The following is a 27,918-nucleotide window of genomic DNA, read 5'->3' on the forward strand; positions in this document are numbered from 1 at the left end:
GACTGAATCACCCAGGCGCCCCAGAAAGTCTTGTTTAGATGCCTCTGGGGATGGTGCTGCCAGAGGCTTTCATCACCAGGAGGATTTGGTAGGAAGTCAAGAACTTGACGATTGTTCAACATCAGTCCTGTGCTGAACCTCTGACCTGGGTCACCTGGTTCAGTTCTCTTAAGAGCCCTGTGATATTCCCATCGCCCATGTCTTCCACACAAGGAGCCTCAGTGAGGGTAAGTGACTTGCCCAAGGCCACATGATTCCTAAGTGGACACAGTCTTCTGAATCAAGTTTCTTGTCCACTGAGACTATTGTCTTTTTCTTGTCCTATGCTTCCTTCTTTGTTTTTTTAATTTTATTTTTTTAATTTACATCCAAGTTAGTTAGCATCTAGTGCAACAATGATTTCAGGAGTAGATTCCTTAGTGCCCCTTACCCATTTAGCCCATCCCCCTCCCACCCTATGTTTCCTTCTATATTGTTCAGCAAAATGAGCTTCCTGTGTTTCTTCTCTCTGCCTCTATAACTGCTCCTGGCTTTTTGAAGTCCCTTTCCCTTTTCTTCCATGCTGCCCTGCTTTGTGGAACAGCCTTCCTGTATCTGGCCACTCTATCTTCATTCTCCTATAAGAACAGATTCAAAGTCCTTTCTGGGCACCTGATCCTGCCCTAGAAAAGATTACTGCTTCAGGGAAGGAGTTTTAGAGGACTCTGGGTTGTTCTTAGTATTTAGCCCTGTTGTCAGTAACACAGCTACTAAAATTCTCCTTTCCCAGTTAGAAGTGTTGGATATGGGGACCCCTGCAACCAAAAAATGTTCAAACTTTGGAGATGGTACAATCAGGCTGTAGGCGATGCTAACAAACAGGAGGAGAGAGGTGGGGAATCTGGGAGTCTGGAGGGAGGAGAGTCAGGCAGATGGATTGTCACAAGAGCCACACTCTCTCCCTGGCCACGTACAAGCTGTGAGGTCCAAGAACATTGAACACAAAGCCTGGGTGGACAGACTGAGGACAGGCCATGAGGATGTTGTGGGGTGGCTGAGCAGTGACTGTAACTTAAGAGAGGAGTGAAACCTTAGTTGACAGGGGCAGGGAGGAGGCATAATGTTTTTTTGGATGGCAGCAGCCCCACTCTAGGACCTGCTTGAACTTGGTGGCAAAGCCACCTGTCTTCCTCAGCCCTCAGAACTTGGGTTTCACTCTGGGATAGCCATCCTGCAGGCAAGTAAAGGGAATGCCTGTACAGAGGGTGCCACCTGACCCAGGCCCCATGTCTTCCAGAGCTCTCAGCCCTCATTCCCAGCTGCATTAGCTTGCCATGCTCCCCCCGCTGCCCAGGGCTGCATGTCAGTTTGTGAGGCTTTGTCCCCTTCATCTGTTTCTGGTGGGATAGACAGATAAGCTGTGCTTGGCAAGGTGGGGATGTTGTCTGCGGGGCAGAGGGCCAATAGGCCTGTTCTCCCTTTGCTCCTAGGTGCTGGCTGGGATGAACGTCTACCCCTCGGAATTTGAAAACGTCAAGGAGGAGTATAATGTGCGAGGCTACCCCACCATCTGCTATTTCGAGTAAGTCTCCTGCCTCCCTTCTGACGCTCGCTCCCCTCCATGGTGGCATTTGCATCCCTGGCTGAGCCGACATTGTCTGTCCACATTTCACAGGAAAGGACGGTTTCTGTTCCAGTATGACAACTATGGGTCCACAGCTGAGGACATTGTGGAATGGCTGAAAAAGTAAGTGGGGCGGTTGGCTCAGGGGTGTGTGCCTGGAGGGAGGGTACCCCTTCCCCAGGGCGGTCCCTGTTCACAGGGCTGTGGCTGGAGCTGGGAAAGAGAAGCAGGAAGGCAAAGGGCCCTTTGTGCTGCCACCCTGTGGTTTCTGGGTTGCTTCTAGGTGAAGATGGGGTCTTTGTGGGGTTAGGATATGGGAGCCAGGAGGACTTGGTGTGACTGTGGCCATGGTGACAGCATTTTAAATAGCGTTTCCCCCTTACTGTCTATCTGCTGGCTAAGGGTATATCTCGCCTTGGATGTCAGTTTTGAGAGAGGCCCCACTGCAGGTCTCTCTGAAAATTGAATTGTCAACTGAACACTTATTTCAAACATAATTCTGTGTTCGGTGCTGTGAAGCTGCTAGGAAATACTCTCATAGCTTAGATTTGCAGAGTGCTTTGCCATTCATGTGCACTCCCCACAGATGCTGCTTCTTGGCGACCTTGTGTGCCTATTTGTAACGTGATAGATCCTTATAACCCAAAGTATCCCTCACCTGGACCCCCATCGTACTAGGCTTGTGGCTTGGGCATGACCTTGACTGGTGTGTTGAATGGGGAGTCTGTCCCCCCCACCCCTTCCCGGGAGCAGGGGAGGGGGTCGCCTCTCCTGGCAGCCTCCTCGGGCCATCCCCAGCTGAGCACTTACCCTGCTTGCTCTGGCTTTACCTGTTATCAGTCTGGCACTTACCAGTCACTGCCGATATATGGCTCTTTGTGCATAATTCTTGGAATAATAACCAGCTAACATTTTTTGGGCTCTACTTTGTGACTGACCCTGTTCTAAAGACTTCCTATGGATTCTCATGTAATCCTCAGAACAGCCTTGTAAGGACAACATTATTGTTAGCCTTATTTAATGAAAAAGGTAGCAGTGCAAAGGCATAAAGAGCTTGTCCAGGCTCCTGCAGGTGACAGGTAGCAGGGCCAGGCTTGCCCCTGGGCAACAGCAGCTCCCCTGAGTTTTGGCTGGAGCCCTCTACCCCTTCCCCAGTTGCCAGCATGGTGGGTCTTCATTGACATCATTCCCTGAGGGGCAAAAGGTTAAATAGTTATCCAAAGATATGGAGGTTGAAAATGTGTATTTTCAGAATGGGAAAGGAGGATGAATTTTGTACCCTCCCCCGCCAAAAAACAACAAACTGTCAGATTCTAACGGTTGAATCTCTGTCTTCTGTTGTCAGTCCCCAGGAGAAAAAACACAGCGGAAGCACCGTGTTTGCATAGCATCTTTTGTTTCTTGGAAGCATTTCCACATGTCTGTCCCCATCTATCACTCATTTCCAGCCCCTGCCCGGGAAGGTGGCCCCCCATTCTTGTGTATTCATTGTCTTAACCTGGGCCTTCACTCCCCTGGTTTCTTTTCTCATTTGATAATAAGCATGTCCTCTCTTCCAGCCAGACACATCTCACTCTGCTTTGGGAGAAGGTTTCAACAAATAGCCATCTTTTTTGTCACCAGAGCATAAAATCTGTTTGCTTCCCTCCCCCTTCTCTAACCTTTTCTGGTTTCAAAATATACTCCTATCTTTTTGGAAAGATAAGGTTTAGTTTTCTTTTAGTGTTCAGACTTGCTTGCTAACCCTGCACAAGGGGAGCATGTCAGTGGAATTTCTGAGACAGGTGATTAGCTCCCCACTGAAGCCTGGCAGTTTGTTCCCCACCCCACCCCCCTCTGCCCACCACCATCCCACCTCCTCCACCACACTCTGCTCTGGACAGAGACCTGGAGGCAGTCCTGGGCTGGTGCCTCCCCACTTCCCACCTCCTCCTTCCTCCCTCTCCTCACCCCACATGGGAACTTGGGAAGGAAATCTTGTTAGCAGCCCCTGGTCCAGCCCTGGTCTCCAGGCTCTTTGAGAAGGTTAGTAGGGTGACTCCAGGGAGGGGGGGTGCAGCATCGGGGTCTCCCTGAGCAGCCCTGCCCAGCTGCCCAACCCCCCATGATCACTTTGTCAGGGACACTCATGGGGGCAGGTCCTCCGAAGGCATGGCTGTAGCCCACCCCACCCCAGCATAGCAAGGGTAGGTCCTAAAGGACCCCGCAGTGAGCTGCCTCCTCTCACACCCCAGCACAAGCTAGCGATATCACTGTTTTTTAATTTTTTAAAATGTTTCCTGATTTTAGGACTCTCCAAGTGAGACACGTTATTATAGAAAAACTTACAAATATATTTAAACAAAAGGAAAGGAAAGCCTTTCCATCACCCCCACTGTAAGATTATGTGTTGTGATGTTTTTGTGAATTTCCTTCCAGATTTCCCCCTACAGGTACCCAGCTCTGTGTGTGATTTTTCCCTGTGCCAGATGTTATTTTTCTTAATTTTTTTTAATGTTTTATTTATTTTTGAGAGAGAGACAGAGAGACAGAGTGTGAGTGGGAGAAGGGCAGAGAGAGAGGGAGACACAGAATCCGAAGCAGGCTCCAGGCTCTGAGCTGTCAGCATGGAGCCTGACATGGGACTTGAAGTCACAGACTACAAGATCATGACCTGGGCTGAAGTGGGACACTTAACCGACTGAGCCACCCAAGTGTGCCCCCCTCCCCCTGCTATGCCAGGTGTTTTATGTCTTTACCGGTTTTGTCCTACATTTTGGTGGATAGCAGTGTTCTCACATTTCCTGCTTCCTTGCACCTCTTCCCTGGGCCTCCCTGTTGGTTGCTCAGGGCTTATGTGTGGCCAAGTGTAGAAGAATGAGAGTGGATCTGGCCTTGTTAATTCTCTGGATGACTTTTAGAAGACCAGGAGAGAGGAATCCAGATCTCCTTCCTACCGCCCCCGAGTGGCTAGCCACTGGGCACTGAGTGAGACTAGGTGAAGACCTTGGGGTCTGAGTGTGCAAGGGCCCCAGCATGGGTGTGTTTATCATGGCAGGTGGGACCCCTTTGGGCTTCCACTGGCTATGTTTCTCATTCTCTCTGTAGGTTTCATGCTGCTGAGTGGGCTTGGCACGTAGAGGGTATATACGTGGCAGTCCATTTTGACTTAGCCACCTGTTTCTTCCTGTGTATTTTTATTCCAACCAGCAGTGAACTGAAAGTAATCACGAAGTTTTCTTGACTTCTGATGCTTATTGCATCTTCTCACCTGTGGCATGGGCACCTACCTCAGATAAGGATCTGATTTGTGTGAATTTCCTAGTCTGGAGAGCCCAGGAAATCAGAGTCGCAAGATTGGAAGGGAATAGAAACATCAGTGAATCTGCCCCTAGAGTTTCCCTTGTAATGTTTGTATTACCTCTAGAACAGATATGGTTACCTACCTCAGTCCCACTCGAACACCTCAAGAGAGCAGGGCCTTGCCTCATGTTGAGGTCGCCCACTCATGTTTGAATGATTTCTATGATTTCAGTTATGAAGGATATGTAGGAACATTTGGGTAGTACTTTATAAATTTATAAAATATCTTACTCTAGACATTATCTGTCTAGATGTACCTGAGAGGTAAGGAAAGGCCTCCAAATACTTCATCTTGTAGGTGTCTGAGGTCAGGTTGGTGGCTTAAGCCGCAGAGCTGGTAAATGGAGGAAATAAGACTCAAACGCAGCTCTTCTGGCTCCCAGCATGGCTCTCTTTCCCTTTCCCTCCCATCTCTTATAGGTAGAAGGTTCTTCTGTTGACTGAAGGTTCTTTCTCTGGAGCTTCTACTTGTTGGTTCTCCCCTTCGGAGCCATAGAAAATAAATGTTACTTTCTCTTTCTGATGCGTGTGAAATATTTGAAGATAGCTATTGTGTTCCCCATGTCCTCTCCATATTAAGCACACAGTTCCTTCAACCATTCTTCTCTCATTCCATCATTTATTCAAAACGCATCTCCTGGGTGTGTGCATCATTAGGTGTGGGAGGTACAGTGGTAAGTGGGAGCCCCAGTCTTCAAGGAGAGAGATGTAAAAGGCATAATTCAACAATTGTGTTTGGCCTCAGACTTCTGCTCGATACTTCTCTGTCTAGTGAGTACGCTTGCCACTGTGCCCAGCTCTGGCAATCCTCTCCAGAGAGTCAGCTGTTGTCTACTGGGGGGGAGAGGGACGATCACCTGGCTGCTAGCCTGAGGGCCAGGATCTGAGGGCCTGGCTTTCAGGCTTTCCGTGTGCCCTTGTTTCTAGCCCCAGCCACAGCCCTGCTTCGAGGGGTGGTGCCTCAGGGTCCTTAAGCGCCTTTGCTATGGGTGTGGTTGTCCCCCCACCCCCTGACCGCACCCAGCACCTCAGGTCTCTGCCTTCTGTTTTGCTAGGTCCGTTTCCTAGCTTCTAAAATTGCACTGACCTCTTTTTTCTATCTTCGCCGTTGTATTCTTTCCTGTTCTTTTCGCTTCTGTGGGTTCTTACTTTCTTCTTTTTAAGTCTTGTACTATTACTGTGGTGGTTTTAGAGTGTGTTCTCTGTGCTTAACTAGAAGTTTCTCAGGCACTTTCATACATTCGTACAGCAGCTAAGCCATGTCTTCTCCATTCTGTGCTGTCACAAGATGTTTAAAAGTTATTTTCATTTTTGAATAGATTCCATTCACGTAATAAAAATGATTCTTTAAAAAGATACTTAAAAATCCTACATTGACAGGTCTTGCTTCCATGTGTTTCCTTCATCCTGTTCCCCACCCCCCAACCCCCTAGAGGCAACGACTTTGATTAGTTTCTTTATGCAGATACAAGCAAATGCAGATTACTAATTTTTTTTATCTCTCCCTATTTTATGCAAAAATTAGTATGTTATGGCCTGTTCGGTACGTCCCCGTGGTCTATCCACGTCCATGCATAGAGAGGTTTTTGTTCTTCATCATGCTGAACCCCCATAGTGTGGACGGACTGCAATTAACCATTTCCTACCAACTAACACAGGTTGTTTCTAGTCTTTGCCATGATAGATCATCCTACAACCAATACCTCAAACATACATAGTTTTGCATGTGTGCAGGTGTACTGGAAAGATAAATTCCCTAAAGTGGAATTAGTGGTATTTGGAGTCCAAGTATGGGAGCCTAGGTCTCCTGGTGTCGGTCTAGGACCGTCGTCTGGCTAGTGACCCATTCTAAAGCTTGATTTTGCCACCAGCCACATCTGACACTGGCCGTGCGTGGGCTGGAAGTGGTTTGCCCTCTTACTGCTATTTCCCATTGCTTGGGTTCAGGGTGGCTGAGGCCAGAAGGGAGGGCTTCTGAAGGTGGCATCAAACCCAGGCCCTCTGCGGGTTGGGAGTGGCAGGTTCCCCTCTGCTAGTCACACGGCGGGGTTGGCAGATCCCATTGTGTCAGCCACATTTTCTCTCATTATCTCTAGTTCTGGCTGTTGGAACCGTACACCTTTTCTCTACTGTAGGCCCTCAAAGGCAGGAAACGATGGTTGTCTTTTCACATTTGTCATCCTAAAGGGTTTTTTCAAGCGGCAATTAAGGTGCTCTGGCAAAGGTGCGTGTGGCAGCAAAGCAGCTGGAGCTCTGTGTCACCAGCAGTCTTGTCCTCAACTCTGGAGCAACAGAGGGCTCCTGCAGCCTCTCCCCAGAACATCTGGTGATGCAGATACTAGCATGCGGTCATCCCAGGTGGAAGCAGGCTCCTGGGAGGTTAGACAGCTTCCCCAGGTTTTCAGCTAGCAGGTGGGGAGGAGGGATCTGGACTGACCTCCAAGCCTGACTTCCTGCTCCAGCGCTCTTCCTCTGAGAGAACTAGATAACTTCCTTCCAGTTATCCAGTTGTCTCTAGGAAGGATTAGTGATATAGTGTAGATGCCGTCAAGGTTAGGGTGTCCCTGATCTTGTTCCCCTTGGCCTCACTCTTCCTCATCACAACCTTCCTCCCATGCTGGTCAGTGAACACCTCGCACCACCCATGTGGCAGCCTCCCTTTCCCAGCCCCTTCCCCAGCCCAAATTTGGTCTTTCTCATACACTTGGCCTCTCTCTTTCCTCCATACCACTGCACATACCCTGCCCCCCCATTCTTTCCTCTCCCCACTCTCTGCCCTTCCTCTGGGGAGCTACCAAGCACAACGGAGAGCTTTTCCAAAAGTCACTTTTTTGTTGCTCTTTATTCTTGCCAGTTTGCTGAAAGTTTGAAAGAGCTTGAGATGCTATCAAACCCCCAGATTCTTGGGAGGAAGTGGGGTTTCTTGAATTGCCTAGGGAGCTCTAGCTGAAAGCCACTATTTATAAGAAGACATCAGCTCTGCACTTCTGGGGCTCTGAGGGGAAGGCAGGGTGGGCAGGGCCAGATTGCTCACCCCTGGCTTCTCCACTGAGGGGTTTCTGGTGAGCCCTTGCAGCAGGCCATATGAGCCAGTGGGAGCTTTCACCAGGGGGCTGGATTTCGTAAGGGCTGCTCAGGCCCCGGGCTTGCTCTGAGCTCTGCCTGTTTTTGGTCTTCCAGTCCGCAGCCGCCACAGCCCCAGGTCCCCGAGACTCCCTGGGCAGATGAGGGCGGCTCCGTTTATCACCTGACCGACGAAGACTTTGACCAGTTTGTGAAGGAACACTCCTCTGTTCTCGTCATGTTCCACGCCCCATGTGAGTGGAACCTTGCTCCTGCCACAGCCTTTCCTCTCTCAGCGTAGGACAGGCACTGCTCTGGGACACGAGTCCAGTGAGCACTGGCCTGTTGGATGCCTCCTCTATGCCAGGATGCACTGGTGCCAGGCAAGGTTCCCCGCCCCCACGGCACACACAGCCCACCCTGCATCACCATTGGAACAGTACCCATGTCCTCATCGGGCCCTGGTGTTCCTCACCTCAACCTAGTGGGCCTGAGCACGTTCCCCTAAGTCAGCATAAGTCGGGAAATGCAAATAAATTTCCCAGAATTGGAGGAATTAGGACTGGAGGGGTCCTGAGATACTACCTAGAATAGTAATCACCTCTAATCTAGGTGGGGGAAATTGAGGCCCCAACAGAGCCTGTATCTTGCCCAGCAGCTGAGACGGCCCAGCAAGGCCAGGTCTGGAGCCTCAGATCCCCCAGCATGTAAAATGCCTTCCTTCTGCTTCACCTGAAAGTTTCATGCCCTGAAGTGGCCACAGTGGATCAAGGAAGGGAAATGTGTGTAAAAGGGTCTGCAATAATGGCTGGGAGGCCTCAGGAGTTTTCTAGGCGAGTGTCCTCCCCATCCTCTTGGAGAATGGAGAAATTGATTATAATTTGTTTCCAAGAGGGAGAAGGTTGCTCCTGGAGGGGTGAGCAAGGGGATGACAGCCCTGGGACACAGAGTTCCTAGGAAAGTCAGGCCCACTGCCATGGGTGCCCAGGGTCCTCGGCACCCTGGGACAGATGGGAGGCGGGGCATGCTCTTCTCTTAGAGCTTCTTGCCAGCTCTTTGGTCCAGTGATGGCAGGAAAGAGATTGTGAAGAAAAACAAGCAAGAAATAACTACTTTGGGTTTATTTTATTTTAGTTTTTAAAGTTTATTTGTTTATTTTGAGAGAGACAGCACGAGCAGGGGAGGGGCAGAGAGAGAGTGAGACAGAGAATCCCAAGCAGGTTCCGCACTATCAGCACGGAGCCTGACATTGGGCTCGAACCCACGAAACCATGAGATCATGACGTGAGCCAAAACCAAAGGTTGGATGCTTCACCGACTGAGCCACCCAGGCACCCCTATAAATAACTACTTTGTAGATCAGTGCCATAAACCGTCCTGTCCATAGAGGCATATTCAGGGAGGAGAATGCAGTATTAATCGTCGCAAGTGTAGGGATCTTTATGCTAACAGCTGTGTATCACCCTGTGGTGATAAAGTGGCTCCCCCTAGGGTCACCTTTCACCTTACCCACAGTGCCAAAAGGCAAGTATGATTAGCCCCATTTTACAGACAAGGAGACTGTCTCACAGAGAAATGGCACAAATTGTACATTGCTCTGTAAGTCCTATACTGCTGAGCCCTGGTCTCCCCACCCTCCCCTTTCTCTGCTGTATCGCATGGGTTTGGTTAGTTGGGAGCTGTTCACAAGCAGATCACCATTGGGGATTTCCTCAGCTCCTTTCTTTCTAATAAGTGCCAGATTTTTAAGAGAATCCAAAGGAAAGTATTCCTATACCCTTTTTTCTGAATTTCAAGAAAACTGACAAAACACGCAAACAACTAAGTTTCAAAGAGCTTCCTGCTTAAGGGTGATGATGGGGCCTTGGGAGCACTTCACCCCCAGCCCTGCCAGGGCCTTAGTAAGCGTGTCCCTGCGGTTGGCAGGAACTGAAAAGCTGCCTGCCAGTGAGCCCTGCAGCGTCTTCCTGGCTGAGATGTGCTCTCCCCACCCATGTCAGAGCTGCTGATGGAAGCCAGTCTGGCAGCAAGTTACATTGCGTCTAGAATTGGGATCACCCTGCCTGCATCCCTGTCCCAGCAGTACTGGCTGACTGTGATCAGTTCCTCCCTGGGAATGTCACCCCTGCGTGTCGGTCCTTGCAGCCTGCATCAAGAGAGCCTACCCAGCTCCTGACACAGTACAGAATGGTGTGAGCAGTGATTTGTGGTTTATGCATCTCAGCGTGAAGAGTATGGACCCCTTTGATGAATCCTGTATATTATTCCAAAACAATATGTACCAGATACATTGGAATTGCTTTGTTTTGTTTTTTGAGAAGGGAGGGTACAAGTGAGTGAGGGGCAGAGAGAGAGGGAGAGAGAAAGAAGCGGGGCTCACTTGAAGCAGGGCTCGAGCTCACGAACCACGAGATCATGACCTGAGCCGAAGTCAGGTGCTTAACCCACTGAGGCTCACAGGCGCCCCATATTGGAATTGTTTAATAATTGTTTATTAAGCCCTTTCTTTTTAAGAACCTGGGTTGCACACTGGGTAATTTTTGTCTGTGTTCTTTCTTGTAGTCTTTGGTTGTGAGCAGTCTATTGTAGTAGCTGATGCTTACAGGGTCTGGGGCCTGGAACCTGTCTGTCCCTTACCCTCTTCCCTCCCTGAACCAGAAGGATCTTATTCATTACTTCACCCCTCCCCCACCCAAGGTCATCTGTGGGCATGGAATAAGGGCTTAAAGAATGAGAAAACAAACTAATAAAGTTGTTTAGAGCTAAATTAGAGAAAGAGAGCTAGAAACCAGATGGCTCTTGTTTTCCCCATTAGTCATTGTTATTAATAAATATTTTGAAAGCCACCCTGCTCTGTGTAAAGCCCTGTTGAGGGGGCTTTGATTTCAAACTTAGCAAACGGGAGACGTCTGCGGCTTCTGCTGGTGGGTGTCTGCCTGCGAGGGCCCCTGCGTTCCCAGACGAAGTACCTGCTATCCCCCTGGCTGTGCATGTGTGTGCGTGTGTGGGTTTATTTCTGCTGGACCAGCAGTGATAGGGATCAGGGCAATAGCATGAGGGGAAACTTCCTGATGAGCTGCCTGTTACTGTTCCCATCAGAGGGGAATGGCTTCCCATTGGATAATCTCTCTGCACAGTACTTCCGTATCCAGGAGCATGGTCTGTCACCTGAGAAGGGAGGGAATGCACGCAGTTTTGAGAGAATTCGGAACCCAAGAGAGGAGAGCCGCAAGCACTGAGCTTTTGGCTGCCTAGCTGTACGTCTGATGCTGGAGTGCTCCCCAGAACCTGCAGTGCTTGGGAAACCACTTTTGTGGCATTTGACCTGGGAAAAAGGACAAACGGCAGGAGGCCAGAGACTGGCAGTGCTGTCCTAGTTTTCCCAAGTGCATAAAAGGTGAATGCTGGAAATCAGTAGTATTACAGGCTTCCATCCCAGAGCAAACAGGAAGTGGTTTAGAAGCAGATCGTTTTGGAGGCTTAGAAGAACAAGTTGGGATCTTTCAACACAGGAGACCAGAGTTTCTACTAAGGACTGCTGGATGTGCTTGATTTGTTTCTTAGGACATGATTACTGAGTTCGTGAATTAGCACGTCTTTCTTTTATCAAAAGCAAATCTCTGTTTTCCTGACTGTATGGATAAGAGGGGCGGGATGGGGTCGCCTTGACAGGAGCACCTCCTTGGTGCTGAATGAATGTGAGTCAGGCCTGGCTCTGTCTAGAGGGTGGTACTTGTTTTTTATTCAACAGTTTTGTTAACACTCTAAAAAACAAGGCATACTTCTAAATCTGCAAGGGTTAGAGCTGGAAAAAGGATAGCTAGCTAAAATATTGAACAATTGCATTTAAGATTTTTAAAGATGCCAATAGTCTGAAATAGGGCTCAAACTAAAAAGCTGAATTTATTTTTCTGACTTTCTGGTAATTAAAAAGGGATGTATGTACATTTTATAAAGGGATAATATAGGAAAATATAGAGAAGAAAATTAACATTCCTGACACTGACTCCCAGAAAGAGTCATGGTCCCTCTTTGCAGTGTTATTTCTATGCACAGAGTATGTGCTTGCTCAATGTCAGATGCTTCCCAGTTCCACTCTGAAAGGCCAGGAAGAGAAAGGATCTTCAGCTTTCCATCTGACTGATGCCTGCCCCAGGCGGGTGCTCCCTGGCATCTGTACGTTCCAGAAGCAAATCACTTGGTTCTGTGCTTGAACTTTCACAGGGTACCTATGGAGCTGACCCCCTGGATTCTTGGCAGGAAAAGCCCCTGTTGTTGCCTGTTATCAAACCTCCAGTGGCCTCCTGCTTCTTTACTGTCTTTTCCAGCTTTCTTGCCACTTACTTTCCACCTCAGCCTCTCCTCTTGCCTTATTACCTTCTTTCCCTCACCCTTGCCTTCTAGCTGGAGTGGGTTAGCAACCTCACACAGATCCTTCTGCAGCCTCTACATCTGATGCCTGAGTCATCACTGAGCAAATAAGCACAGGCTCAGCACAGTGCAGGGCCCTCCACCTATGTTAGCTCCAGTCTTGGCCCAGATCACACCAAGGGAACGACAGGGGCTGAGATTTACAAGCAGGTTTGCTCCGTGGACCTCGCCTTCCGGAATTGGGATGAGCCTCCTGGGGAGGACAGTCTGAGTGTGAGCAGTGGGCTCTGAGAGGAGGGTGTGTGCTGTGCAGTGTAGGGATAGAGTGGGGGCCTCACTCGTAGCCCTGGGGCAACCCTCCATGGCTCAGCGCTTCCCCCTTTGCATCCATCTGGCCTTCAGTGTGGGGCCTGGCATGGACGAGGGAGGCTGCAGCACCAGGCCCAGCTCTCTGACCCCACAGAGGACAGTGTCCAAAAAGGGTGTGGTGGCCGAACACGGACTACTGCTGCTCCTGGAGCCTTTTGTTTCTTTCTGCAACTTCCTGAAGGAGAAAAGTCAGAATGCATTGTCCTCATCTTCTTGTCACTGTGTGTTTGGCTGCAGGAACACCCACCTGCTCCCCCCTGTCTGTGTGCCTGCAGCCCTGCATTGGGCCACGGAAGGACACTACCTGAGGGAGCGTCACCTACGTGGGGCTGGTAGAAGGAACAAAGGGGGGCTCACAGGGAGGGTGTCCCCGAGAAGCAGCTTGTCCCCACCGTGCACCCCTGCCGCATCCACCTGCGTTCCTGGGCAACAGGTCCAGGGGTTTTCTTGGAAACGTGTGCTGGAGGCTGCTGGGCCTGGCCTGCCTTCCAGGAGCTGGGCTGTCTCCCTCGGTTCGGTAGCAGAGCCCTGTCAGACTCCAGATTTTCTGCTTCTTACTTTCTGTCTTATTCTCAATTAATATGATCTTCATAGAAAATCTAGAAGGTACAGAGAAGTATAAATGATCAAGGCAGAAAAAAACCACCTACAATCCCGTTATCCAGAAGCAACCACTTGTCACTTTTTGGCGTCATTCTTTCTAGTTTATTTCCCCCCCCCTTTTTTTTAAATTTTTTTAATCAACATATAGGTAAATAGAGTTTTTTTCTGACATGTGTGGATTTGTGTAACTATCATGCTATAAAAGTCCTTCATGCTATCACTTTTATTTTTAATTGCACAAACAACATAAGGATAATATTAACGTTTTTTTGTTTTTTTTTTTTTTAATTTTTTTTTTAACGTTTATTTATTTTTGAGACAGAGAGAGACAGAGTATGAACAGGGGACGGGCAGAGAGAGAGGGAGACACAGAATCTGAAACCGGCTCCAGGCTCTGAGCTGTCAGCACAGAGCCCGACGCGGGGCTCGAACTCACGGACCGTGAGATCATGACCTGAGCCGAAGTCAGACGCTTAACCGACCAAGCCACCCAGGCGCCCCTAACGTTTTTATTATTGGCAACGCAAGGTTCAAGGGATATAGAAGAATCTAGTATGAACAGTGAAGTCCCCACTCCCTCCCCTGAGCCCCTACCGGGGTTGACCATTGCTACCAGTTGGAACATCTTTCTCCTCCTTTTGTGCTTCTACCTAAATATCAGTGTTTTGAGTTTAGGTTTTTTATGTTAATAGTATCATTTCCTGTCTTCTTCTGTGGCTTGCTTTTTTTCACTTACCAGTGGGTCTTGAAGATGTTTTTGTGTACATGTAGATGTTGGCATATAAATCTACCTCGATCTTTCCAACCATTGAATAGTATTTAATAATTGAGATATAGATTTTAAACCATTTCCTATTGATAGACATTGGCCACCAGTCTTTGATTAGTTAAACAGTGCAGTGAACATTTGTAAGCATATGTATTCGGGAACATGTCTAAATATTCGTGACTCACTCCTGAAACTGAAGTTCTGGACCACAGGATGAGTGTGCTTGAGCTTTGATAGATACTGCCAGCTTCCCTCCAGAAAGTCTTTGCCACACCTGGCAGTGTGTGACAGCCTGCATCCTTGCCAGCCACGGATACTGTCCGCCTTTTCAATTCCTGCCAAACTGGGCAAAAGGGCAACTTGCCCACAGCTCCTTGGCCTCTGGAGAAATTGAGCATCCTTTCATGTGCTAGTCAGCCTTCCGTAGTTCTTCTGTGAACCACTTATTCGTATCCTTTGTCCATTTTTCTGCTGGGTTTTTTTCTTCTCGAGCTGGAACTCTATACTTATCGATAGTAATCTTGATACGTTTTCTCACGCGAGCCACGTGTTCTCTTTGTAGTCTGTTACTAGCTCTAACTTTATGGTGCCTTTCATTGTACAAAAGCTTCCTTTTTTGTAGTCAAATAGTTAAGTAGAATATTTATGGAGCACTTACCATGGATCAGGCATTTGTTCTAAGCAGTTTGTATCTACTAACTCATTTGATATTCACAACAGATCTTAAGAGGTAGATATCATGATTATCCCTAATTTATAGGTTGGGACAGAAAAGCACCAGAAGGTTGAGAAACTGGCCAAAGGTCACTTAGCCAAAAAGATAGAGCCAGGATTAAAACCTGCACCCCTGAGCCTTCTGCAAGCCTGTCTTTCCCCATCTTGACCTCTGGGATTCATGGCTTGCCTGGGAAATCCATCCCTAGGTTATAAAACCAGTGCCCTGCATTTTGTTCTAATATTTTTGTTTTTTTCATCTTGTTCTTTAATTCCTCTGTATTTTTCATCTTGTTGTACCAGATGGGAAGAAAGGATCTAATTTTATTTAAGTCCTTTTTTCCATGCATGTTTTTCCTTTACATCTTTCTTAAAATTATCTTGTGTTTTCTTATGTTATTAAAAATTCTTTTTTGTACATGCTTTTTGTGGTCACATAATATTCCATTGTATAATGGCACCATAAATTACTTAGCCAGCACCATAATGTTGCAGGTTCGAGTTGTTTACCGTATTTCCCCATGATAAATCACACTGCAGAGAACAGTTTCATGCATAAATATTTGTCCACATGTCAGATTATTTCCTTAGGATAGAAGCCTGGAAGAAAAAATTTAAAAGCTTGTTATCTACATTTTCCACTAATGTAAAGGAAGAGAAAAAAAAAAAAAAAACTCTCTTTTTGCACAAGAAGAGGGCTGTGTGATGGATGGAGTCATCCGTCAGTGTGTGAGCCTGCCCCCAGAGTGTCTGTGAGTATCTATGAGTCAGCTTTGTTGTGTATACAGCTAGAAGCTTTGAAAGAGCCCTGCGGTCCCTGGAGGAACTCATCACAGTGTTAAAATGTGAGTGTGTCTGCTAGCATCTGTAGGAGCCCCACTTCCCTGACATGCTCTCAGCCAAGTTCCAGGCAAGGCAGCAGGAATGTGGATAGGAAAATCCAGGCTCCCTATAGGGTCCCAGTTACATGGGAGCTTTCCAGATTAATCTGGTCCCCTGGAAAATCCTGGTTCCAGGATCCAGGGAAGTCTCCATAGCTGATCTGTAATAAAATCATAGGTATAATTAAAGTTGGTGTAATCCAGAGGAATTGGAAAGCTTGGGGTTGACGGGAGGCTAACATTCCCACAGCCAGAAAAGAATGTGCTCGAGGAGTTGACACGCAGCCCCTGTGCCAGGTCATGAAAATCAGCATAAGTGCACTTACACAGATGATAAAAACCCAACAAGGAAGTTTGGCAGTAAAACTTAATGGCCTATCAAATCACAATCAGGACACTAAAACTCAGTGGGCTGGAGTCCTGCTTCTGCTCTGTAACCTCCTCCTCTGGCTCTCACGCAGCCCCCATGGCCAGGACATCCTGAAGGCCAGGCCCAAAAGGCTGGGACTGGGGTCAAGGCAGGCACTGCCCAGGACCCACAGAGCTCCAGAACAGGTGGGTGCCAACAAGGGAGATGTTCGTCTGGCCAGACCTTTCTCTTCTTTGGGACCTGGTCATTCTCCTTGTCATAACTCTCTTTACAGAGGTTTATTGCCTAGCCTTCGTATCTTGTTCAGGAAGCAGAGGGAACTGGTGCTGTAAGCAAGGGGACGAGTACTCTAGGGTATGAAGGAGAAGCTGTAGAACAAAATCCATAGATGTTGGAGATTTCCAGAGATGTTTTACAGACCTTGTAAGGAGCAGAAGTGAATAAATGGTGGGCAGGGGGTAGGTGTGTACCCAGTAACTGGCTTGGCTGCCAGTTATACTAAATAGTCAAACTAGCAACTATTCGGATACAAGAATGACTCTTGCCCCAAAAGAATTTAGTCCAGTTAAACCTTGTGCGCACAGGTGTAAACCTGAACAGTATAGGCATGAAGTTAACTCATCCAAAATGTGTGTTGACTGCCATCCTCAGTACCAGGGATATGGTGGTGAGCTAGACACACAGCCAAGTCTGTACAGAGCTTGCATTCCAGTTGGAATGGACAGGTTCAAGTAAGAAGATGACTCCAGTTGTTGTTTTTTTAAAGTTTATTTATTTATTTTGAGAGAGAGCACGAGCTGGGGAGACACAGAGAGAGGGAGAGAGAGAATCCCAAGCAGGCTTCACTCTGTCAGCACAAAGCATGAAGCGGGGCTTGAACTCACAAACTACAAGATTGTGACCCAAGCCGAAATCAAGATTCAGATGCTTAACTGACTGAGCCACCATAGGCACCTCCTGATTACTCCAGTTGTTTTGAGTACAGTTAAGAAAATAAATAGGATATTGGAAGAGAACATGATGGTGTGAGGCTCCTCTGGATTAGATGGTCAGGGAATTTCTCCATGGAAGTGACATTTGAGCTAACACCTGAATGATGTGAAAGTGGTCAGCCGTGCACAGACATGGGGAAAAGACATGTTCCAGGTAAGAGTAACATGAAGACCCGTGAAGTAGAAGTGAGCTTGGTCTGACAGAACAGAAAGAAGGCCTCAGATTGCAGAGCAGAGGACAGGAGGGAGGTGACAGGAGCTGAGGTCGGTGGGTGGGAGAGTCAGATGGCGTGCAGTTTATGGCGATGGTAGAGTTTGGATTTTGATGTACCTGTAATGGACAGCCATTGCAAAGTTATAACCAAGAGAGTTTGATCTGATTTATGTCTTGAAAAGATGTCCTGGCTGCTCCTAAATATCAGAAGACAGCAATATAACAGTCACAAGGCAGTATGAAATTAAATGCCATGGAAATATATGAATAAGTACTTTGTGAGTAGAAGAGAAATGGTTGGTTTGGTGGGGATGGAATGAACCAAAGACTCAGGGTAGGGGCCGGAGCCTGGTAGGCACTGTGTGGAGATGCCTGGTCCATCAGGGCAAGGGCTGTGATGATGAGGAGTGGGTGCTGATGGACAGAAGAATTTGGGGGGAATTTTGTGTCATGTGGACACAGTGATGGGAACTCCAGCCAGAAGATCCACCTCAATCCCATGTCAGGGCCCATCTCTGGCTCTAATGAGCTTGTCCCGTCTGTCTCATTGGGCTGGCAAAGCCCAGTACAGTGAGCAAGTACTTTTATTATTTTAAGGAGAGTCCTGGGAGACCGGGCCGGAAGTCCAGGAGAGAGGCATGAGTGCAAACTAAAGAGGCTGGACATTTCCTGGCATATCTTCCACTTGTCCCTCCCATGTCTGTGATAGACCCTTCCTCCCAGTGAGCCAATTCTCAGGCTCAGAGTCCATCTCTGGCCCACCACGGATAGAAGCTAGCAGGTGATATGGAAGTCTATTTGCTACCCCAGCAAGACAGTGGCATCAAAGGGCCAGAACTTGATAAAGGTATGAAGGTGAATTCTCTTATCTTCAGGGGTCCTGTCACATTGACTGGGACATTTTGGAAAGAAATAGTGGTTTTCTGTCAGTGGCAATGGCTGGCTTTTCTTTGTCTTCCCTCCCCTAGTCCCCAGTCCATCTCACTGCCCACCTTGACCATGGGCCCTGCTGGCACTGGCCTGACGATACCATTCATATCTTGTTTATGGGAGAGGGTAGTCAGGGGCGAGTCTCCCTGCCACTCCTGCCTTTTTTAGAGGCCAGTTGGAGCCTTGAGCCCAGGTCTCCACTGGACTGAGTGGGTGACCCCGGTCACTCACTTCCTCTTCTCCAGGGCAGGCTGAATTCTTGGGTGACAGATCAGCATTAGGAGTTCCTCTGAGCTTCCTTTTCCTGACTTCTCTTCATGCAAGGTGAGCCTCCACCGCCACAGTCAGGAAAGGCCAGTCTGGGAACGGGAGAATGGGTGATCCCTTGGGGCAGGCTGCCAGGAGCTGTCAGCCTGGAGGCAGGCCGAAGGAGTGGGGGTCCACTTTAAGAATTCTAGAACCCCTTCATCCTGACCATAAGCTCCAGAGAATGACTTACTCCTTTGCTCTTGGTGAGAACAAGGAAAAAAAAAAGTTCATTTTAGCATATTCCACGTCAAGTCAGTAGACTCTTCCGTAGAATATTCCATTACTCCTGACACATGGATTGGTGTGAATGGACACTTGAGCCTGGACACCTGTAGGGACAGCTCTGTGCTCTTTTGCCCCACCTCCCATGGGAAAGAATGCCTTGGAGTTGGGCCTTGTGTGCCTTGGCTTTTAACTGGGGTCTGTGAGCCAGATAGGGGATCGGATCCCTATGAAGTTATACGTAAATTTGGACTTCGTACGCATCCGTCTGGGAGAAGGGAAGGAGAAGCTTTTATTAAATTCTTAAGAGTGTCAGTGACCCAAGAAGGCCCAGAGTCCCACCCTGAGCTGAGGAAGATGCTCTCTCTTGCTGTTGTGGGTAGCTGCTCGCCGCAGGCAGAGGCCTGTGTGGTGTCCGGAGCTGGATCGTGTGTTTTCCATCTGGGGGACAGTTCAGTGAAGTAGAAATAGCACTGCATGCTATATATGCTTCAGGCACATTCTGTTAAATGGGTTTTTATAGTCCTTCCTGAGAACCGGCCTAGAATCTGTGTATGAAATTGTTTCTTTGGGGAAAACGTGTTTTCAGTTCTAGATAAACTTAACCAAAACAAAACAAAACAATCCTATGTAACCTGATTGCTTAGAAAGTGACTAATGGCTTGTGATAGCACTAAATGTTCATTTCTGGCAAATGATGTTCTTATGTTTCAGTGTCATGGTGATCTATGGTTCATGGCATCCTGAGTGGGCTGTAGTCAGACCATGAACCCACAGGTTTCCCTTATCCTTGGGCCCATTTGAGAAGGACCAAAATGCTGGTGCCACTGAGAATTGTAGTGCTGCTCCCTGGGCTGAATTCCATCAGGGACAGTTCTATCCACTGAGTCATCTCATGGCTCCCCAGAGTGCTCTGTCCAAAGAGGGGCTTGACGGCTCTGGCCTGGATGCTGCATGGTCACTTAAAGTTTCTGCTATCAGTGTGTGGGTGGGGGAGGGGGGGATGCAGCATAGCCACTGTGGAACCCCTTGTCCCTGGGAGGAACGGGTAAGCGTGGACTGAGGAAGCTGAGAACAGGCAGGGGTAGAGGGGACATGTTTGTGTTCTGGTACCCCCTGGGGCTGAGCTCTGCAGGAGTGACCTTGGAGAAGACAGGAACTTTTGCCCCAGCCAGGTGCTCAGATGGAAGCAGAAAAGCCCTTCCCATGGCTTGGTGGCTTCCAGAGGCTGTGGGAGGTCTCCTCTGCTAATACTGGTATGTCTGTCTGCCTCCCTTTCTCCCAAGTTAGCTACAGAATTGCAGTGCTGTTGGCTTCCACACAGCCGTACCCCCACGAGAAGGCCTTCTGCTTAGCCTGCTTCACGCGTGGCTCCCACACAGCCAGGTTCACCTTTCAGCTGTCCCGAGCCTGAGCCAGTCTGGACCTCCTTGCTTCACAGCCCCTGCAGTGTTAGAAGCCAGAAAGTACTCTCTACTAAAGTGAAAGCCATGTACAAATGTCCTGACATCACCTATCAAAGTGTTTGTTTACTTTTTAATGTATCAAATTTTATTATTCATGATGTTACTGCATGTGTGTGGTTGGAGGAGAGGGCAGAGCAATCTTTATATGAAGAACTAGGCATTTGGAAATGACAGGCCTGATCCCTGTGCCTGTCATATCATACATCCTCCCCTGTGGGGACAATTGGAATGTATTCTTGCTTCTGTGAATGCTTATTCCCGGTTCAAGCCTCGGGCTCCCTTTGCCCCTGGGGAAGGGGATGGCAGTGGTAGTGGTGCTGGGAAGCACACACTGCCTGTGACTGTGGCCTCCAGCCACACTGCTTGGGTTCGCACCCTGGCTCTGTGACCTGTGGCTGTGTAAGTAGCCTTGGCCAGTCCCCTACCTTCTTGGTGCCTTAGTTTTCTCATCTATAAAATGGAGATAATCAGGTTATACCTTGCAGGGCTGTTGTGAGGATATAAAGCTCTTATAGCAGTGCCTGGCACACAGGACCTATATATGTATATATCCAGTATAGGACCTATAGATACATATAGCCAGTCTTTTTCATGTAGTGACTTCATTTTTTTGCCTCTTGCACACCTTCCCCTCTCTACCAAGTGGATTAGGGAAAAGATTTCTTGCCTCTGAGCTGGTGCTGCTTCTTTTCTCTCAGGTCCCCCTGGTGTCTGTGAATAGGGCCCAGCTGTTGCACAGAGGCAGGGGCATCACTGGAGCCTCCATGCCATGGGGATGTTTTCTCTTGATTTCTTCCCACAGGGTGTGGTCACTGTAAGAAAATGAAGCCAGAGTTTGAGAATGCAGCAGAAGTCCTCCATGGAGAAGCAGACGTAAGCTTCCTTTTCTTAACCTCCCCACCACCATTTTCTTCTGAAGAATCAGTGACCTGAATCATCACAGTGACTTTCCCGCGCAGGCTCCGCAGCCACTTCCCTGATCCCTGAGGTCTGCGGGACTTCACTGTCCCTGAGTACACATGTTGTAGACAGTGGGGCCCGTAGCAGGGATGGAGCGGTGCAGAGAGACGACGGGGTCGTGTTCCCACACTGTCCATGCGGCCTCCGCCAGGTCATGGCTCTGGGGTGAAGCCTCAAAGTTCTCTCTCTTTGCTCTGGGACCCTGGCTATTGGGAACGGCCACAGTCTACACAGCCTAATTGGCAGGGCAGATTTAAAAGTCCATTTCAGCCCACAAATGGGAAATAATGCACTTTCTAGTGTGCAGTCATTCCCTGGAATATATGAGCCCAGGGAGCCAGCCACTCCCAGTGAAATACTGGCAGGCCCCGGGCGGGTGGGGGGCTGGCATCTGGGCTCCTCTTCTTCCAGCACGGTGTCTGAGGCTGTCATGCATGGTTGGCCTCTCCCCCATCCCAGAGCTCTGGTGTCCTTGCAGCTGTCGATGCCACTGTCAACAAGGCCCTGGCAGAAAGATTCCACATCTCCGAGTTTCCTACATTGAAGTATTTTAAGAACGGAGAGAAATATGCAGTGCCTGCGCTCAGAACAAAGAAGAACTTTATTGAGTGGATGCGAAAGTAAGTGTGGTGGTCTCAGTAGCACATCCTGACTCCTGGCTGGCGGCCACTGGAACAGGCCTGGAGGAGACAGAGTAAACCTTAGAGGCTGCTAACCCTGGCTCAGGGCCACAAGAGCCAAGGCAGACTGGATTTCTCCAATTCTAAAGCCACCTCTGGGGTGCTGGCCACATGTTCTCACGCAACACGTCACTGGTAGCCTTCCCGGATGCAGTTTCACCAGCACCAGTGCAGCGGGTGGCATGTCTGTCTTCTTAGACCACCCCCTCTCCCCGTGACCTAGCCCCAGGCTTCCTCATGGCATTTTATTCCATTTGCTTTGATGGCTGGAGGACACACACAGCTCTTCACACTCCGAGCTGAACTCGTTCAGGACCAGGTCTGCTGGTGGTTGACCAGGCCTCCGGTAATGTGTCCACGAGGCAGCCTGTGGTGGTCTGGGGCTGACAATACAGATTGTGAAGAGCTCCCTCAGTGTATGTATTAGTTTGCTGATTTATCACAACAGGTAACACAGACTTGGGAGCTTAACAGCAGAAGTTTATTTTCTCGCAGTTCCACAGACCAGAAGTCCAAGATGAGACGTCAGCAGAGCTGGTTTCTTCCGAGGCCTCTCTCCTTGACTGTCTTCTTCCTCTCCACGTCTTCACACAGTCTTCCCTCTGTGTCTGTGTCCTAATCTCCTCTTCTTGGAAGGGCACCAGTAAGATTAGGGTAGGGCTCATCTCAGTGAATTCATTTTAACTTAACTGTCTCTCTAAAGACCCTGTCTCCAAGTACAGTCACATTCTGAGGTGCTTGGAGGCTGGGACTTCAACATATAAATGGGGGCTGGGGGGTGGGTATGGTCACAACTCAGCCCATAACAGCCTGCAAGTCCAGAGAACCTGAGTAGCCTCATAATTACTAGCCCAAGGACCTCCTCCTCACCCAAGGTCTTTGGAACCTGCAGTTCTTAGCATTTCCCTGTCCTATGAGGAAGAAGAACCATTACACAGGTACCCTGGGAAATGGAGGAAGTCCCAGGCCTTGCTTGAGAGGCAGAAATTGTTAGGACGTAGTTAAGGAGACTTTTTCCTATCTACACCCTTCCCCCAAGATGCGCGCACGCGCACACACACACACACACACACCTTGAATATTTGGGAATATTTCCTCATTTCAGCACTGGGTAGGCAGGGGAGATAAAGTAAAAGAAGACATATCCCAGCCTTTGCTGAGGTCCCTGGTACAAAGCATAGTGTATTCTCATATGAAAACCAAGACTTTAGAGTCAAATGTGACATGAGAACCAAGCAAAATAGCAGCATCTAGATTGAGTTACTTTGTTAGGACATTTGTGCTCAAACTTAGGAGTATATATGTGTCACATTGTATTGAGGTGCTTGTTTGAAGTACAGATCCTGGGGCTGCTGTCCCTGAAGCTTTGATTCAGGAAGTGGGAATGGAACCCACAGCCATAGTGTTTTGAGAAATACCCACTTACAGAATGGGAACGAAGGTTCCACTAGGTTCAGGAGAGACCCCTGGGAAGAGGTGGGTGCACTAGCGAGGTCCTAGTCTCAGTTTCTCCCATTTTGTCCTGCTCATCACTGGGGGCAGGTTCTCAGAATAGCCTGGCCTCCCTCTTAGGGATCAGAGGCGAGTGGTGGCTCACTTCCAGAAGGGACAAGGTACTCCCTCTTCTGGGTTTTCTGGCGTCAGAAGCAGGTTGCCATTCACACCTGCCTCTCCAGCCTCCCTCTGGTGCCAGAGCTGGTACCCTGGGAGGATTGAACAGGGTGGGGTTCAGGCAGTTTCTTGGTGCTTGCACTTGTGGTGGGAGAGTTGAGGGAATCAGGAGAGGCCTGGCTGCAGGTAGTGAGCACAGAGGAACTGTGTCTGTTCTTTGCAGTCTCTCGCTGCTGAGCACCTGAAAAGCACTGAGGGTAAAACATGGACTTTGAAGTCTAAGAGACCTGTGCTTAGATTGTGACCCTGGGCCATTTACTTGACCTCACTAAGCCTGTTCCCATCTGTAAAATGGAGACAACACTTTCCCAAAGACTCATCTAGAGAATTAAATTAGACTATTGTGCTTAGCACGGTGTGTGGTGTGGCAATACTCAGAGAAAGGAAGCTGTTTTTATTATTGATGCCAGCTGTTATTTGGATCTATAACTGACAGTATTGCCACATAAGTGGCAATACCTTCCCAGGCTTTGCCAATTGCTTTTGTATCTGTTGCCCATTTCATCCTCAGATCCTATGAGGTCAAGAGTTTTTATTCCTATTTCTTTGATGAAGGAACTTAGGTTCAGAGAGGTTGGCGGCCTTGCCCAGAGACAAATAGTAGTTCCTTTAGGAACTCGGAAAGAATTCTCAGGCAGAGCATGAACAGCAGATAGCTCTGAGATGGAGGACCGAGGCCTGTCACGCAGGAGCAGGGTGAGGAATTTGGGTGAGGCCGATGGTGTTTCCAGGCTTGTACACAAGTGTGCTGTGAGTGACTGAGACAGGCCCACCAGCAGGCCAGCCCAGGGAGGCAGGATTCAGGGATAAGGTAGAGCAGGGAGGTCAGGTGTCGGCCATGAGCCAGGGTTAGGGCAGGGGACCTAGAGAAAGAAAAGGGAGGAAGACAGGGTGGCTGGGAGGGGCCAGTCTTGGTCACAGGAACAGCAGTGCCATTGACCAAAATGGAGAGGTAGCTGAGGAAAGCTGGTTTGGGAGGTGTGGAGGAGGGGGAAGAGTGATCTGTTCTGTTTTGTTAGGATTGGGGTGACCTCCAAGTGGGGCCTTCCAGCAGAAGTATCTGAAAAACACCTGGAATTAGGGAGCCTTGTTGAGAGGTCTGGGCTCAGGTCCTCCTCAGGCACAGGAATTATGGAAGCCATGTGGATGAATGGGATCTTTTGAGAATTGCAGGGCCTCAGATAGAACCTGAAGAGGAGGGAGACCCTGTGAACACTCGATAGAGGGGACTTTTGAAAGAGGAATGGTCCTGGGCTGGCTCAGGGCTGCACTCAGCTGGGTTTGGGGCTGGGGCCAGGGCTGAGGCCAGGAGTGGAAACCAGTGGTGCATGGGTGAAGGAGAGAGTGCAGGGGATGATGTGGCAGCACTGGGTGCAGACCACTCCCCAGAGACCCTTCTCAGAGAAGGAGCAGAGCAGTGTGGTTGTAGAGAGGGGGACAAGGCAACAAAGGCTTTTAAAAGACCCTGAGATCTGTCTTTTTTGTTTCTGGGTTTTGTTTTTTTTTCAAGTTTTTATTTAAATTCTAGTTGGTTAACATACAGTATAATATTGGCTTTAGGAGTAGAACTTAGTGATTCATCACTTATATATAACACCCAGTGCTCATCACGAAAAAATACGGAACGTTTCATGAATTTGTGTGTCATCCTTGCACAGGGGCCATGCTGAGATCTGTCCTTTTGTGAGGCACAATGGAGGGAACTAGTGGACAGAAAAAGACTGAAAAATTAGAAACACACAATGAATGCCTAGTATTTCTTAGAGCACATGGGCTCTTAGCAACTGTTAGTTGCTGGCCTGACTAGGTGCCCTAGGTACACTGTCTCTGCTCTTCATAGGGATCCCAGGAAATAGGTATTATCGTACTCACTTAACAGAAAAGAAAATGAAGCTCAGAGGGGTTTGGTAATTTACCTAAGTTCACACAGGTGATAAGCAATCTGGATCCAGACCCATCTCACTCCTTGGTCCATGCTCTCTCCACCAGTGCAAAGCATAATGGAGGGTCCTTCAGGATCCAAGAAGAGGCAGTAGGAAGAGGGAGGGAGAGAGAGGGAGGGGAACCCAGGTGAAGGAGTTTCTGTACCCGTGGCAAGATGATGGCTGACACCTGGAGAGACTGCTCTGCCCTAAAAGGAGCTCAGGTCTTCCACACCATCACAAAATGGCTTTTTAATAAGCTCCTCAGAGGAAATCAGAATATCTTTCAGAATATCTTTGTTGATGGTACAGATTTATTCACATTGGAACACAGGTTTTAAATTAAATTTTAGAAAGGATGCAAAGTGATTTCTTCTTGGGTGCTCCTCTGAGCAGGTGGGGGTGGAAGTGTATGCCCTTACACAGGCCTTCCTTTATGACCGTCTCCCCTCCCTGCCATTCCTGCAGCCCTGAGGCCCCTCCACCCCCAGAGCCCACGTGGGAAGAGCAGCAGACCAGCGTGTTGCACCTGGTAGGGGACAACTTCCGGGAGACCCTGAAGAAGAAGAAGCACACCCTGGTCATGTTCTATGCCCCTTGTAAGTAGCTGGGGGGTGCTCGCCAAGGTGCAAGGTGGAGGGGTGGGCCAGACTGAACCAAGAAGATCCCTCTACCAGGGAACAGTGCAGCCACAGGTGGACCCTGGGCTCATCCCTGCTGTGTCAGGGCTCCTCAGTTTCATCCCAGGCTGAGGTCCTTCCAAATCCAAGGCCTCTTCCTGTTAGCTCTGTCAGGGTCTCTCTCCCTGTTTCTGGGGAGCCTTGCTCACATCAGTCGTAAAGCCCTCTGCTTCTGTTTGTGGCAGGGCCTGCCATAAAATTATTCAGTCTCCCCATGTCCCTGGAATCTTCTAGGCTGCTTGCCTCCCACCTGCCAATTCCACCTACCCCTTGGCTCCTTCTGTCCCACCGAGCACTGACTTCACCTTCAAACCCTGGAATTTAGCCGACCTCTTTTGGCCTCTGCTTTCCTGGTCTTCCTGAGTACCCCAGCCCAGTCCTCCTCCCTGACCTCCTCCACGTGGCTTTGATGCCATTGGGTTTGAATCTGCGGGAAAAGCACACCACATTTTTCTGAGCTAGCTTCCCCCTCTATCCCCCTTTTAATCAAAGTTTAAGTTGAGGAAGTGACACGTGTGATTGTGACCTTTGGATTTTGTGTTGTTCCATCTTGAAGTTAATTGATATTTAAAAGGGAAGGCTCTTGAATTTCCCACTGTTCTGTTGCCCTTGTCTCTCTCCCCCCGGTTACAGCTCAGCTTAATGGAGTGGGGATAATAAAGCTTCGCTCTACAGAGAAGCCAGGCAACTCAATCTAGTCATAAACCTGCTTGCTTGTAGCCAGCCCTCCTGTTGCCTCCCCTCCTGCCCCACTTTTCAAGTGTCAGTAATCCGTAAAGTCACTCCTCCCTCTCACTTTCTGAGAGGGCTTGCCTCCTGCCCACCTTTCCCAGCCTCAGACCCCTGCCCTCAGGCAGCAAAGTGTCCCTCTGTTTTTGCCTTTTCTTCTCCAGGTCAGAGCAGGACTTGGGCTCTCTCCATTCCTTGCAGAGCCTCTCACTGTCTTTGTCTGTCCTCATCTGTCCTTAGCATATGCCTAGAAGGCTGAGTGGGTTTTAAGAAGTTGTCTTCCTTCTGGGCAGAATGCCAGGCACAGGACTAAGACCCAGAAGATGTGTGACCTACCCAAGGCTTCGGAGCACTGAAGCGACAGAGCCCTCCCTGCAGCCTGGGCTGGTGCTCTTTCTGCTATAGACATAATTCAGAGAGTATGAGCTTTCTCAGCAGCAGTGAAACCCTGGCCACAGAAGCAGAGGTCCTTGACCAACCCCTGGGTGGACTTTAGAAAGTCCAGACTACATACTTTCCCCTGGGATTGCTCCCCTCTTTCCCCCAGACCTCTGGAGTCAGGACTCCTACCCCACTGGGGTGCTAACGACCTCCCTCACAGAACCACTGTGTGCTGGGTGGTATCTGGGGCCCAGGATACAAGAGAAGGAGGCATGGTCCCTGCCACAGCTCAAGGGCTTCACAGTCTATGTACTCTGGCAAGAAACAACTCGAAACAGCCCGTTCAGGGCTGCTCCACTGGACGACTCGGCTTCCATCAAAGGGCCTGGCACCTAGAGTTTCCCTTCTCTACTGCATGTTCCTGTGCCTGAACCCTGTTCCAGAGATGTTCATCAGGGAGGTGGATCTATCCAAAGGCAAATCTTTAAAAATTTTTCAGTTATGAAAATAATATATACTTATTTATATATAGTATATGACACATCCTTATGCTTATTTACATATAAAGAACCTAATAACTAAGAAAGATCACACACCTGATAAAGGTAAGTATAAAGTAGAAGCAAAAGCCAATCCCCATATCCTTCCCCAATCTCTACTCCTTCTCACCTCCCCCC

General features: G+C 48.8%; 1 protein-coding gene and 1 pseudogene across 3 annotated transcripts in view; one reads left to right on the forward strand and one right to left on the reverse strand.

Annotated features, from left to right (window-relative positions):
• Positions 1-27,918, forward strand: part of PDIA5 (protein disulfide isomerase family A member 5) — a 93,426-nt gene that overhangs the window by 55,833 nt on the left and 9,675 nt on the right. For all 3 annotated transcript variants that reach the window (XM_049628294.1, XM_049628296.1, XM_049628295.1), the window contains 6 exons: positions 1,470-1,561; positions 1,655-1,726; positions 8,126-8,262; positions 21,021-21,091; positions 21,638-21,798; positions 25,920-26,050. In XM_049628294.1, coding sequence (XP_049484251.1) covers positions 1,470-1,561; positions 1,655-1,726; positions 8,126-8,262; positions 21,021-21,091; positions 21,638-21,798; positions 25,920-26,050 — 664 coding nt within the window. The remainder of the gene's footprint in view (positions 1-1,469; positions 1,562-1,654; positions 1,727-8,125; positions 8,263-21,020; positions 21,092-21,637; positions 21,799-25,919; positions 26,051-27,918) is intronic.
• Positions 25,143-25,204, reverse strand: LOC125922218 (uncharacterized; annotated as a pseudogene).

The sequence above is a fragment of the Panthera uncia genome, chromosome C2, assembly GCF_023721935.1.
Source record: "Panthera uncia isolate 11264 chromosome C2, Puncia_PCG_1.0, whole genome shotgun sequence".
Lineage (NCBI taxonomy): Eukaryota > Metazoa > Chordata > Mammalia > Carnivora > Felidae > Panthera > Panthera uncia.